Genomic DNA, 14555 nt, shown 5'->3' with positions numbered 1-14555 from the left:
TGGGTTTGTACACCTCGTTTTGTATTTTATTTGTTATATAATTTTAATTTTAGGATGACGCGTGAGTATGTCATGCGTGTCCCTATTGTACGCGCAAGCGTTCATAATAGTACAGCTACAATTCAAACAAATGTCACAACATAAGCCAAATGTAGCCGTATTTTCAATGTGCAAGGCGAAGCAATATAACAGTACTAATTTAACAAATTTGAGTTATGTCATTCGTGGCCTCAAGATTCCTCATGATACAGACTAGCCTGAATTCCGGGCTAACCTGGATTTCGTTATACTTTCGGGCAATGCAGCAATAATGGAATAACGAAACACTCAATAACGCAGAACTTTCCGCATATCAAATTTACGTCCGACGTGCACTGAAATGCAGCTATTTTTAGCTTACATACGAAAGAATGATCAGTCTAGAAACCAATGTTCCGCAGACCGCATTACCATGAGGGAAAGGGGGTAGCCCGGACCATAGTTCGTTGACTATTTCACAACAGTTAGGCAGGCAAATTCCGACTTTTTCTGTAACCAATATAATTACATTGTTTTGTTTTAGGATGGAAATGACCAAACAGTGCTCTCCAAACTTATTTAAATCTTTAACCACCATTGCGCAGAAAATAAAATCATTGTGGAAGAAATAAACTAGCAGGAATTCTTTAAACATTGTGGCTAACTTGTATGTGAGAAACTTCCCTTGTTACTTTCATTTATTCAAGTTTTATGATTGTCAACTGATTGTCACAAAATCGATATCAGACTAGATTAGCCAACGGCTATTTCTGGTTCCTATTTATAATTGATTCTTATTTTGTAGACTACAAGTGTACATTATTAGGTAAAATAAAATATTTGATTGATTGATTGATTGATATAACTATATGGGGCTTTCAAATTATTAGCTATTCTCTGACGTAGAGTATTTTCTTATATATAATGAAAACATCCTTAAACTAAAAACGACGCAATTACAGAAAAAAAATGAAAACACGTGACTAATTTAATGTAAAAACGTGAATATTTGGTGGTTCATTTATGTAGTTCCGTATAATATACTATATTTTGGTATAATGACTATTTCGATTGTTTCAAAGCGTTAAAAAGTCGCCTTATTTTTCATGAATGCGTCAATATATATTGTTCTTTGAATAATAATGCAATAGTAAATATGATAGGTGTTTGTTTTCGTCTTTCAAAATAGTTTAACTCAATGAAGTAATTGGCTGAATGATCAAACAATGTGTTTTATAAATATATAGTTTACATATAATATGCGTTGGCTAATATAGATATGTTTAAAAAAGTGTAATCACAAATTGTGCACATGGTTCGAAATACAGGAGACATTTATTTTCTTTGTGATATTTTTGTTCAAAAACGATCTTCTGTTATTTTTTTCAGCTTAATTCAGACGCCATATGTATATAGTCTGTATACTCATGCCATATGAAGACACATTTCCGCACATAACTCACATTCTAGTAATTTTGTCAGGAAATGTGCTTTAGATTTTTGTTTTGCAATCTCGGTCTCACGGACCTTCGGTCTCATGAACCTTCGAACAACTGGAATGACCCCGGTAGAAAAGTGGGTAAAGTATGAACTATGCACTTTATTATATTCTAATATTGCATTTACATGACCTAACCTTGTTGGGAAATAGGAATTTTATGATTTTGAATAAAATCATCAACTCAGTTTCCTGTTCTCACAATTTTCATGGGCAAACATTTTTCCTATATAAACAAAATTGATTGCTGGTATTGACCTATGTGTACTATCAATGTCAGCCATGCAGACCAATTAGTGTCATAGCAGAAGTCATAAGCATTTTGGTAGTTATTGGTAGAAATATTCATAATTTTTGGTAGCTTAATAAATTACCATCTACACCCATCAAAACAGGTACATGGCAAAAAACATTAAAAACTGTTCAGCATTTTTTGTGAAGTCGTCCTCCACATCCATCCATGCAGACAATAGACACAGCATCATTGTTATAGCTTAGTAAAACTTTGGTCCGTTGAGCTGAAAAAAGTTCTGATTGAATGCAGAATCCTATTATTATCTAATGTGGAAAGTGGAAAGACCTATCTGTCAAAGAAATGGACCACTTTGAAAATGTGGTAGAACTTGTTTGTTATACCTTACATTTGAAGTTGCCATATTCAGAAAGTATATAAAAAAAGTCCTCATTGGTAACTTTCCGAAAAGTGCTTGTTGCCTGACCACTCAATTTGAGCGAGTGGGGACTGTAACGCAAAGTTCTAACGCAAGTATAGCAGCCCATCACAGATTTAGCCTATAGTTACTGGTTCTTACTTACTCAATAATAAACCAAAATTTGGCTTTGTTGTACTTGAAAAGTTCAGAATATGCAACAAGATACATATTATTAAATTTTTTTAATACAATTGAAAAGTCCATGTGTGTGAAAATTATACACTTGAACTGAAATAATTTCTCGCATATATATATATAACTGCTGCAAAGAAATTATTACAATAATGTACATATCTATAATTACAGTATTTTTTATACATTAATAATTGTCCTTATATTCACACCAAAACCACTTCCCTTCAATATGAACATAAACAGGATGCAAAATATACAATTTTTGATACTTTCTTTAATTCTATCCAACAAGAGTAACATGTAAAACACTTCCCACAATGAAGGTAAGTAATCACACTGTGTACACTGGAATGGCTTCCTTGCATGAGTTCTCGTGTGTTTTTTTTTAGATCATGTGACTGACTAAAGCCCTTCCCACATTGGGTGCACTGAAAAGCCTTCACTCCAGTGTGAGAAAAAATGCGTCTTTTTAGGTGGGCGGATAGAGTAAATCTCTTATCACACTGTTTGCATTGAAATGATTGCACCTGTGTGAGTAAGCATGTGTCTTTTTAGATCGCAAGGACGAATAAAACCATTCCCACACTGTGTACATTTAAATGGACTTTCTCCGGTGTGAGTAAACATGTGTTGTTTCAAATTATAAGACAGAGGAAAAACCTTTTCACATTGTGTACACTGAAATGGCTTTTTTGAATGAGTAGGCATGTGTTTTGTTAGATGATCAGGCTTACTAAAACACCTGTCGCATTGTGTGCACTTAAATGGCTTCTTTATTGAATGGTACAACAAGTGTGTTTTAAGATATCGGGGCTGACTGAAACACCTGTTGCATTTTGTACACTGAAATGGCTTCTCTCCCGAATGGATAATCATGTGCGTTTTTAGACGCTCAGGCCGACGAAACCACTTGTCACATTGTTTGCACTGAAACCGCTTCTCACTTGAATGAGTTTGCATGTGGCATTGAAGAGTTGTAACACGTCTAAAACACTTTCCACACTGTTCACACTGAAAACGCTTCTCGTCTGTATGACTAAACATGTGGTTTCGTAAATTACGAGGCTTATTAAAGCATTTGCCGCACTTTTCACATTGAAATGGCCTCTCTCCTGTATGAGTAAACATGTGTATTTTTAGTTGAGCAGATTGAAGATAAAACTTATCACACTGTTTGCATTGAAATGGCTTCTTTCCTGTATGAGTGAATATGTGTGTTCTTAGAGAAACAGAATGTCTGAAACACTTGCCACATTGTTGACAACAAAATGGCTTCTCCCCTGTATGAATAAGTTTATGTGATTTTAGAGTACTATATATACTAAAACACCTGTCACACTGATCACACTGAAATTGTTTCTTTCCCGTGTGGATAATCATGTGTTTTTTTAGATTTCTAATTAGCCTAAACTTATTATCACACTGTTCACACTGAAATGGCTTGTCTTCTGTATGAATGAGCTTGTGTAGTTTTAGAACAGAACGCTGACTGAAATTTTTTCCACATTGCTCACAATGAAATTCCTTTCTATTTGTATGAGTAAGCATATGTCTTCTCAGAAAACCAGACCATCTGAAAGACTTGTTACACAGCTTACACTGAAATGGCTTCCCATCTGAATGTCCAAGTATGTGTTTTTATAGAATAGAAGCCCGACTTAAATACTTTCCACATAGTTCACAAAGAAATTTCTTTTTCTCTGTATGAGTAAGCATATGTCTTCTTAGAAAACCAGACCATCTGAAAGACCGGTTACACTGTTTACACTGGAACGGCATGTTTAACACATTGACTAACACACCTCAACATACATCATAACATCATCATCTTTATAAGTATGAATTTCATTTTCCAGCTGTTCACATTAAAGTAATTCCAAGTCTGAATGGGTTACCATGTGTAGCTTTTGAGAGTCAGCATCAGGAAAACTTATTTTACATTGTTTACACTGTGGCCATAGATTTTTCTATTCATCCATTGTGTAATAACTGCTGTTACAAATGTGTATGAAGTGGCTCTTTCGTTACGCAGAATCAGCAATTTTCTATTCCCACTGTCTATTCTGATATTGCTGTCTTAGTTCATCAATGCCATGTGAGTTCAGAGGAATTGCATCACAATAAGTCAGTACAGTAGAAAAATGGTAATCAGGAGTCCTCAGTTCAGATAAATACCATTTGATGATAATTATGGTTCTTCACTTCCTGAAAAAACTGGTTATTACCTGACTACATGTACACTGGTTACTGGTAAACACATTTTGCAGGCTTCTTATTCATTGTCCAAAAGTTAAAGTTCTCTTTCAATATTCATTTCTGCACAAGAGAAAAAAAAGAATTATCAATATTATTGACAATATTTGATTTAGTTTGGAAGGAATGATATGTTGTCAGCCTATTTTGACAGGCTGGGAGATAAGTTTAGAAACAGGGAAATAAGCTTACAAATAGAAAAATTATGATCTTCAAATGGCAGATCTGTATGTAGGAAATGTAAATGGAAATTAAGCTGTGACATTCAGATCACGCTTGCCAACAAAGACATTGAAAATAGAATTAATATTGTAATTTATAATGCATTTTCTGTCATGGTGATGTTTTACAAAATGTACAATGTCACCACTCAAAATTTACATTGAAACATAGTAAAACATAGGATTAACTGTCTGATGATTAAATTATCAAAAGGCGACAGGTACTCACGATAGCACAATCTTTATATACTCTTCCGTTGCAATGAATAATTTTCTAGACTACTCATATTTGAAGATTGTACTACTATAATTATTTTTGCAATGAATAATTCTCTTATTGCATTATTTGGTCATGTGATCGAGCTGTTTGTGTATTGCTGTAACTCCACATTTCAGGGCCATGTCCAAGAATATTAAATATCTCATTTCAGCCTGTGTGATAAACAATTTCAAAATGGATTTTCATAATTTGTTTCATATATTGCTACATTAGAATTATGCACATGGTTATGAATATGGTTTTGATATGATTAGTTGGGTCATGTCAGAGATATTGAACGGCTTAGATCAAAGGATGCATGCATGGATGCACAGAGCTGAAACCATTAATGTTTTGTTTTCGGACCATGGGAAACTTAACTGAAATACACCAGTAAACTAGCACAAGTCATGTCAATGTCAACTTAGAGTTTGAATAAAATTGGCCAAGGTATACATGTAACTGAAATATGGTTGATGACATTTTCAAAAGATAATTTCAGGTGTTTCATGGAAAAAATGGCAGCCAGTTCGTCAAATGTCAAATTGACACACATTTGTACACTATTATAAGTTGTCTATGTATCAAAATCGTCAAAGGCATGTCCAAGAAATCATGTTAGACAGACAGAAAGAACCAATCAAAGAAAGTTCAGAAAGAACTTGCGTGTTGTCATGATGTACAAATAAGAAATACTGTAATATTGTTTCTATGAGAGCAAATTCAACATTTAAAAAATATAACTGCAAGAAATGATCAGGGTGATTGCAAGCAGCTATTGTTCAAACAATTTTAATATTTAATATTCTAATTCGGTAATTGGCTAGTTAATATGCAAATTAGGAAATTAATAAGCATGATACAAAACTAATCTGTTCTGCACAATATCCCAGGGCATCCTTGTACTAGGTTTCATAGAATAGTACATGAGAAACAAATGAAAATGCTTAAAATTGGCTAATTATTATGCAGATTAGGTCATTATTATGCATGGTATTTCAACAAAAAAACTAGTCAGGTCTGCACAGTACCCCAGGGCATCCATGTACCAAGTTTCATAGAAATATATTGATTAGTACAAAAGAAACAAATGCAAATGCTTAAAATTGGCCAATGATTATGCAGATTAGGTAATTATTGACAAGGATTTTCAACCAAAAACTAGTCAGGTCTGCACAATACACCAGTACATCCATGTACCAAGTTTCATAGAAATATGTTGATTAGTACAAGAGAAACAAATGAAAATGCTTAAAATTTGCTAATTATTATGCAGATTAGGTAATTATTGACAAGGAATTTCAACCAAAAACTAGTCAGGTCTGCACAATACACCAGTACATCCATGTACCAAGTTTCGTAGAAATCTGTTGATTAGTACAAGAGAAACAAATGAAAATGCTTAAAATTTGCTAATTATTATGCAGATTAGGTAATTATTGACAAGGATTTTCAACCAAAAACTAGTCAGGTCTGCACAATACACCAGTACATCCATGTACCAAGTTTCATAGAAATCTGTTGATTAGTACAAGAGAAACAAATGAAAATGCTTAAAATTTGCTAATTATTATGCAGATTAGGTAATTATTGACAAGGAATTTCAACCAAAAACTAGTCAGGTCTGCACAATACACCAGTACATCCATGTACCACGTTTCATAGAAATATGTTGATTAGTACAAGAGAAACAAATGAAAATGCTTAAAATTTGCTAATTATTATGCAGATTAGGTAATTATTGACAAGGAATTTCAACCAAAAACTAGTCAGGTCTGCACAATACACCAGTACATCCATGTACCAAGTTTCATAGAAATCTGTTGATTAGTACAAGAGAAACAAATGAAAATGCTTAAAATTTGCTAATTATTTTGCAGATTAGGTAATTATTGACAAGGAATTTCAACCAAAAACTAGTCAGGTCTGCACAATACACCAGTACATCCATGTACCAAGTTTCATAGAAATATGTTGATTAGTACAAGAGAAACAAATGAAAATGCTTAAAATTGGCTAATTATTATGCAGATTAGGTAATTATTGACAAGGAATTTCAACCAAAAACTAATCAGGATACACCAGTACATCCATGTACCAAGTTTCATAGAAATATGTTGATTAGTACAAGAGAAACAAATGAAAATGCTTAAAATTGGCGAATGATTATGCAGATTAGGTAATTATTGACATGGCATTTCAACCAAAAACTAATCAGATCTGCACAATACTCCAGGACAACCATGTACCAAGTTTAATAGAATAGTACATGAGAAACAAATGAAAATGCTTAAAATTGGCTAATTATTATGCAGATTAGGTCATTATTATGCATGGCATTTCAACCAAAAACTAGTCAGGTCTGCACAATACCGTACCCCAGGGCAACCATGTACCAAGTTTCATAGAAATCTGTTGATTAGTACAAAAGAAAAAAATGAAAATGCTTAAAATTGGCTAATGATTATGCAGATTAGGTAAATATTGATATGGCATTTCAACCAAAAACTAATCAGGTATGCACAATACCCCACGTCATCCATGTACCAAGTTTAATAGAAATATATTGAATAGTACAAGAGAAACAAATGAAAATGCATAAAATTTGCTAATGATTATGCAGATTAGGTAATTATTGACAAGGAATTTCAACCAAGAACCAATCAGGTCTGCACAATACCCCAGGGCATCCATCCATGTACTAAGTTTCATTAAAATCTGATAATTAGTTTTTGAGATATCAGTAGAACAGTCACGCACAAACTGCATAGTGTGCTTTGCACAGGAGTCAAACACATGCGCACATGTAAGTCTGTGCTTTGGACTTCAATTGACAGGGATGTTACTTATACTGCTCTTTCCTCTTCTAAAGACAACTGTGGTTCAACTACTCTCAAGTTCCAAATAAATTCCCCCCCTGAATAAACATCTTCCCGGACTAATCTTCAAAATCTAATAAACTTACTCCCCACCCGGAAAATTTCAAAAATGACCGGTAAATTGTTCCCTTGCTTCTAAAATGTGCTCTTACTGGTGTATATGCAAACTTTTCACCGTCCTTCGTAATTAAGAATACAAATGGACAAAAAAAGGATGCATTTCTAGCAATATAATTCAAAATATCTGTTTGCTAGGTTGCAAGATCTAATTAAATAGCAAACCAATTACTACCTGTGTCGGCCTGGCTGAGAAACTTTCCAGCCAAGTTGCAAGGACAATACTTCTTTTTCTTGATTCGCGTGCTGCCGTGCGTTGATAAAAATGCATGGGTTGGTTGGCTGCAGCGATCAAGTTCCCCTAGTGTGACTAGTAATCTTTTACATAGGCATCACTCTAATTTAGGGGTCAAGGAGGAATGAAAGGCCTTAAATTGGTTCTACAATAGACGTCACAAAATGTTGAAAAATTACAGTGAATCGAAAAAACTGTTCACATGACCACAAAAAATATTCACTATATTGCAATATAATATTGTAATCACTAATGTAATATGCATTAATTTTTTTATTTTGTTGGTAACGAAAAGTATGTTTTAAAACACGAATGCAATGCTTAGTAGCAAAAGATCCCAGTCCTATAGCGCAACCCGGTAATGCTGCATTTCACAAGTGAATAACTTACTTGCATCCAATAGTGATTATAATAACATACAAAAAATAAATCTGTTGAATTGTTATGAAATGAAAGTAAAATTCAACTTAGTTTCACCGTAAGTGAATGATCTCAGTCACATTTAAACGTTGGATGCGATATACCATCCACCATGTTTTTCAAAGCACATGAATGACCTGAAACTTTAACCTGTTAGGTCAAGTTGCTAATTAACCAATGAAAAGGTTGGATGGTGCCAATGTGTTTGAATTACCATAGCTCATTTAAATATGTTAATGACAGTTCAGCAAGTTCATGGTGAATGCAACACACAAGAAATTTACCGAATTGTTCTTTTGGCTTTGATTTTGATGGGAAAATGGCATGATTTTTTTTAATCTGCCCAATTTAGAAAAATAAATAAACATACCATTCCAAATAAGAATGTAACGGGTGGAAATTTTCAGGAAAAAAAATAAACATACCGCTCTTGAAACTTGAGTGTACTCATTTGATATGCCATTTTTTTGTGAATTCATTGTTATGGTTCACTTTTACTAATCTAAAACAGCTTAGAAAGAATTGCCTTGTGAAAATAGTGTTGGAGGAATATATGGAATAATTAATAACAAAAACAAAAAAAATTAAATTACAGGTCAGCCTATTAAAAGAATTCAAACTTCAAAAATATTCTAAAATATTGACTGTTGAGTTGAAGCATATATCAGAGGCATAAATTGATATAGCCTCTCAACAAACAAGCTGCTCTTGGATTGGTCTGTCCATTTAGCAGTAGGGTTGGGTTGCCAATCAGGAACAATCTTTTAAATAGCGTCACATTGTATGAACATTTACAGTAGTTTAAAAACTTGAATTATTTCTCCCCCTCCCGCTTCAACAGATTACTACAGACCCCTATGTTACGCCAACGCCCTAATAGTCAGATGGCAGCTTGTTTTGTTGACAGTTTTTGTTCCTCGTTCTACGCATTACCCGTTGCTATGTGGTGGACCACAGTTGAGGGACTGTGGGTGGACCAACTATTGTATGTGCCTGTAGTCGAGCCCACTGACACTTGTTATCGGTCAGAATTAATTGCGAAGGGACCCACCGCCAAATTCAACTTTCGAGGACTTCGTACCTGTACGTACATGCCACAGTTCTCAATGTCAACCGACTAGAAGCAAGCGGACAGGACAGGGCCGGGCCGCGAGGTTAAATACGACGTACCAATCCAGATCGAGGAAGTTCATTTGAATACCATGCTTTTCAAATGATCTCACGTGAAACCAAAGTAGTACGTGAAACTAATTGGAACTGTACTTACGATTGAATTATCGTCGTTAGAAATTACTGAATACAGGAGCGATCTTCAACAGAACAGTGCCGAGGGCAGCCATGTTAGACAAACTAAAATTTATGGTTGAGCTGCCCTCTATCGACTAATACCCCTGTAACTTCGTTTAGCAACAGACAATAGCACAGGCATGAGAAAGGTATCCTCGGGAGCGGAGCTACGTCACAAGATGTTCCACGTGCTAAGACCCGCACCACTGTACCACGTATTTCTATGGGCTCTGAGGAACGCGGAACACCGAGCGAAGAGCCGGTGAAAATTCGAGAAAACGATAGGAACTCAACTTTGAAGTAATCCTGAACAATCAAATTTATATGCGTTACACACGCAGGCGTAATCGTCTCAACAACCATCCAAAAGTACCGTTTTCTGAGAGTTTTCGGCCTTTGTTTTCACCGTGATGGTTGCCATGCGGTGAAAATGCCCGGATGTCCGCCCCGAGAATTCCACGTCACAATTAAATAATAATGATAATAATATGAGGTTATTACCTCAACGTATGCATTCAGACAGTACGCCGCGTATCGACCTCCACTGCGCGTTGGTCGATACTCCAGCTATACTGTCTTCGTGCATACTATGACAGAACCCCACACCCTCCCCGTGGCTTTCGTTGCGTATGGAAGTTATTTTCACGAGTGATGCGGTGTATCCTGCGGCCGTACTTTCACGAGCGAAGCGAGTGAAAGTACAGCAGAATACACCGCATCTCGAGTACAGCAGAATACACCGCATCTCGAGTGAAAATAACTTTCATACGCAACGAAAGCCACGGGGAGGGTGTGGGGTTCTGTTATTATTACATATGTTCCATACTTGATTATTTCGTATTAAAGAAAGAACGTGCAAACCAGGATGGAATTTAGGTCGGGAAATCTGAGTCACTGTCCGAATAAATAACTCGTTGACGTTTAGTTGGGAACACGACAGAACCAGAACTTGAACTGGACGACTATGATACACAGTTTATGTTGAAGTTAAAAGTTCCGCAAACATGCCGTGCAACTGCGGTACTCCACTGACGGGATGACTTTCGTCGACAGCGGTTGTCGCTGAGCTGCACGCTACAACTTCGTGCGTGATGTTGCTTGCTGGTCGTGGATTGACTGAGTCTTGATTACCGGTTAAAATGTTGCTCTTTTGGCGTTGGTAATTTTTATTTGGAACTGAGTAACGCCGCAACGTCGCCAGCAGAAACCTGGTATCTCGATGCTGATGGTTGCGGCTGCATAGTAATCGCTGATTTTACTGCGGGTGGATCTTCTGAGAGCCCTTCAAGGTTTATAAAACTCAGTTTCCAGGTGATCAATATACATTAAGTTCTCCCAATAGTAGTATTCCATGTGATGTACACCTGACATGCCAAAAATGCTGTTGAACGATTTGAACTGGATAAAAATAGCAGACGAAAATGTGTTTACAAAATAAAAATAGTTCGGTAGCCAATGAAAATACCATGTTCATTTGCATATCGACCGTGAAAATACCGAAAACATTATTGCATGGGTGATATGCAAATTAGTTTGGGCCAAAATAAGTGACTGCCTAAAAGTATCATTATTGTTGTTCAAATTTCATTTCACTCGGCAAGTATATTCATGTACCCCAAGGGGAAAATATCATACTTCTAAATATTGTTTATTTCGAAAAACTGTACCCCTGAAGGGACTACTTTGTTTGCTCTCAGACCTCATTTGCATATGGGTTGTGGAAATACCGATTTTGATTTCATGGACGAATCAAAATAAACTGCAGTACATATGTAATAATTTGAGGTATTCTCGTAATAACCTTATTATTATGACCCCAATTCTGACACATTATTTGAAAAATGAAACATATTAAAAAATATGGAGCAAATATGGACATGGAATGTCATGATTTCCCGGCATCTAATTTAGGAATATAGTGTTGACGGGCATCGGTATTCAAGTAAAAGTTATAATTACAAACGCTCTTCAATGATGCATTTTACGATGATACCAGAGTCGCAGTGTTTTGATTATTTATTTTGAGGAAATGTAGCCTTTACGTTAAGCAAAAACTATCTATTAGTGTCCATGTAGGTACAACATTATATATACAAAGACAAGGAAATATTTGTTTCACTTAAAAAAAAGTAGTGTCTATCTGTGAGGAAAATACGAAAACATGATTACAAAGTCTGTGTTGACTTTCCGCTTGTTTGGTGTTAGAAATAGTCTCAAACTGATTTGAATAGTAAAATAATAAAAAAATAACTTAATAAATTAGAAAATAAAAATATAGTTTATTGTTAATTAATTGTTTGATTAAGAACAGTCAGTGTGAAACAATACAGATTTGTTAAATAAGTTTTTCTATACCGCGACCAATGCGTTCTCATGACGGCTGTGTAATTACCTCGCCGTGTGCGCGCGCTCATGGTGAACATGGAATGAACTTTCTTCCTTACAAAGAACTCAGTATGTAATCGTCAATTTCACATTTCCCAGGTCCCCCTGAGAAATGAGAATGATATTATTGCTACGAATAACTTGACATTTAGGTGTGCAATGTTGACCAGCATCTTGTTGACAACATTTGTAATAGCCGGTGAAAATGAGAGAGAAATCAGTTTCAGTCCATTGTATCGTAAGAGGGGCATAGAACTTCTGCATCCGAACCATTTGTAATAGGATTACGATGGCCTCCAACGTTAGATAATATGAAGGATGCTGAACTCAGAATAAATAAATAATGTGTTTATCCACATCTTCGCTTTATAAAAACATATAGTATATTGTAGTTTTGAATGAGATAACAGGCAGAGAAAGTGAACTCCTTATTCCTAAATCTCCACAACCTTCTTACCACTGACTTTTGAGAAAAATGTATGTGAATATGTGTGATATGATGTATGAACCGGATTCGTTAGACCATTTTGAGTCTAATCCGTGAAACAAAATAAACTGTATCAATGGTCCTTGGAGTACATGCGGTCCACAGAAACGAATATCGACAGTTGTTTTGTATCTTGAAAAATCGCAAAGTCCCTGTTGGCTCATCCCGAGCTTACGTAGTATGTGCCATCTCTGTCACTACTGTATAGCAACATGTTTCAGTGGTACTGTCACAGGCTATCTATACTAGCTTATTTGCACCATCATGAGTTTTTAAGGTATAATGTTCCAGCTCAGTGCCTCCACGTATTCGCGGAACTGGAATGAACACATGCGAAGCCGTGCAATCGCTGCTGTATTACTTCAGTAATAAAGATATGGTAACATGCTTGGGCCGGGTTCTATCCCGTGGCGTTATAAATCCAAGCACTGTGCAAGAATTATAATTAAATAATAGTATAACTATATATTGCTGTTGTAGATGTGTCAACTGTGCGTTACGTTGAACGAGTGCTTGTTTCTCGTAAGGTGTGATAGAAAGCTGCGGCGGAATATGTAACGTAACACCTGAGTCAAATTACCCAGACTGTCACTGTCACGTGGTCCAGCAGCAGACAGCGGTGGACCACGATCACTTTACTAATGACTACATGGAGATATGTTTACTGTTAATCGCATGAATCCGATTGGCTGTGAGGCAATATTCTTCCCACGTGATTTTAATTTGATTCATTGTGGGGATGAATACGTCACGACTAAGGGAAAATAGCAAATATATATTACACAAGAAGTACCAATCACCACAGTAGAGCGAATTGCAATTATCTTCGAGTGATTTATTTATTGCACACTGATAATCTTGGAATTTACAGCACAATATACGAGTACATCTAGGCACATGCATATAACTGTTATATGTACATGTATATGCTTTTTCATAATTGACTGAAATTAAAGGGATAAGGTCAATGTTGTGATTTTTTTATAGTTGCCTGATATTATGTGTGTGCTGTTAATTAAAAGGTAGTTGTTGATTATTGTGTACGTTTCAAATCCGAAGGGTTTTAATACATGCCTCCAAAAGGCTACGTACATCGCCATTGTTCTAAATAAAAACGCCCTCACGCGACTGTGATTGACAATTTTTATGTAGCACCGTGACGTAATATCGTCTGATTAATCCATTTATAGAATGAAAGTACACTCGGGCGTATGTTTTCTCCACACTCCAGAATCCGTATTTTGCAACAATTAGTATATACGACAATTAAAATGCAACGTGTTTTCCTCTTTTATTCAAAAACAGAAATGATTGAATGTTTGGCCCGATTTTCGAAATTTTGAATCACTTTATCGTATATATTGTTGATATGTCGCATTATTTTGCCAGGTGAATGCTATATACCTTCACATTTCCGATATGCAGTTATTTCAATATAATGACACACATATTCACCGTACCACATGCCCAGTTTCGTCGAATTTAAGGTAGCGAGGTTTTGTGACGTTTTCGAATAAAACATTCTTTGTCTGTTGTCTCGTTCAGAACAGTAATTTAGCTTATATATTTCAAAAGACTAAGTATAGAGGTACAAGTTCGCACAAACTGGACAGTCATTGTTTACATAATTATCACGTGACATCAAAAA

At 35.5% G+C, this 14555-nt stretch overlaps 1 protein-coding gene and 1 long non-coding RNA gene across 2 annotated transcripts; both read right to left on the bottom strand.

The window, feature by feature from the left end:
- Positions 1-2732: 2732 nt before the first annotated feature.
- LOC146729065 (uncharacterized) lies at positions 2733-4040 on the bottom strand. Its single transcript, XM_085495572.1, has one exon. It carries the CDS (start codon positions 3910-3912, stop codon positions 2863-2865), a length of 1050 nt encoding a protein of 349 aa, XP_085351698.1. The 5' UTR covers positions 3913-4040; the 3' UTR covers positions 2733-2862.
- Positions 4041-4173: 133 nt separating this feature from the next.
- LOC144353820 (uncharacterized) lies at positions 4174-10100 on the bottom strand. The gene is made up of 2 exons (XR_014928190.1): positions 10016-10100; positions 4174-4680 (listed from the first exon to the last, which is right to left on the bottom strand). It is a non-coding gene; the product is annotated as an uncharacterized LOC144353820 (long non-coding RNA).
- Between the last annotated feature and the right edge of the window lie 4455 nt (positions 10101-14555).

The sequence above is a fragment of the Saccoglossus kowalevskii genome, chromosome 22 (genome assembly GCF_978046115.1).
Source record: "Saccoglossus kowalevskii chromosome 22, keSacKowa6.1, whole genome shotgun sequence".
Lineage (NCBI taxonomy): Eukaryota > Metazoa > Hemichordata > Enteropneusta > Harrimaniidae > Saccoglossus > Saccoglossus kowalevskii.
Note: the sequence above shows the minus strand (reverse complement) of the source record. Positions and strands in the feature narration are given on the sequence as shown.

Coding starts and splice junctions, on each gene's coding strand:
- LOC146729065 (XM_085495572.1), bottom strand. CDS start 3,912: ATGCTTACTCATACAAATAGAAAGGAATTTCATTGTGAGCAATGTGGA.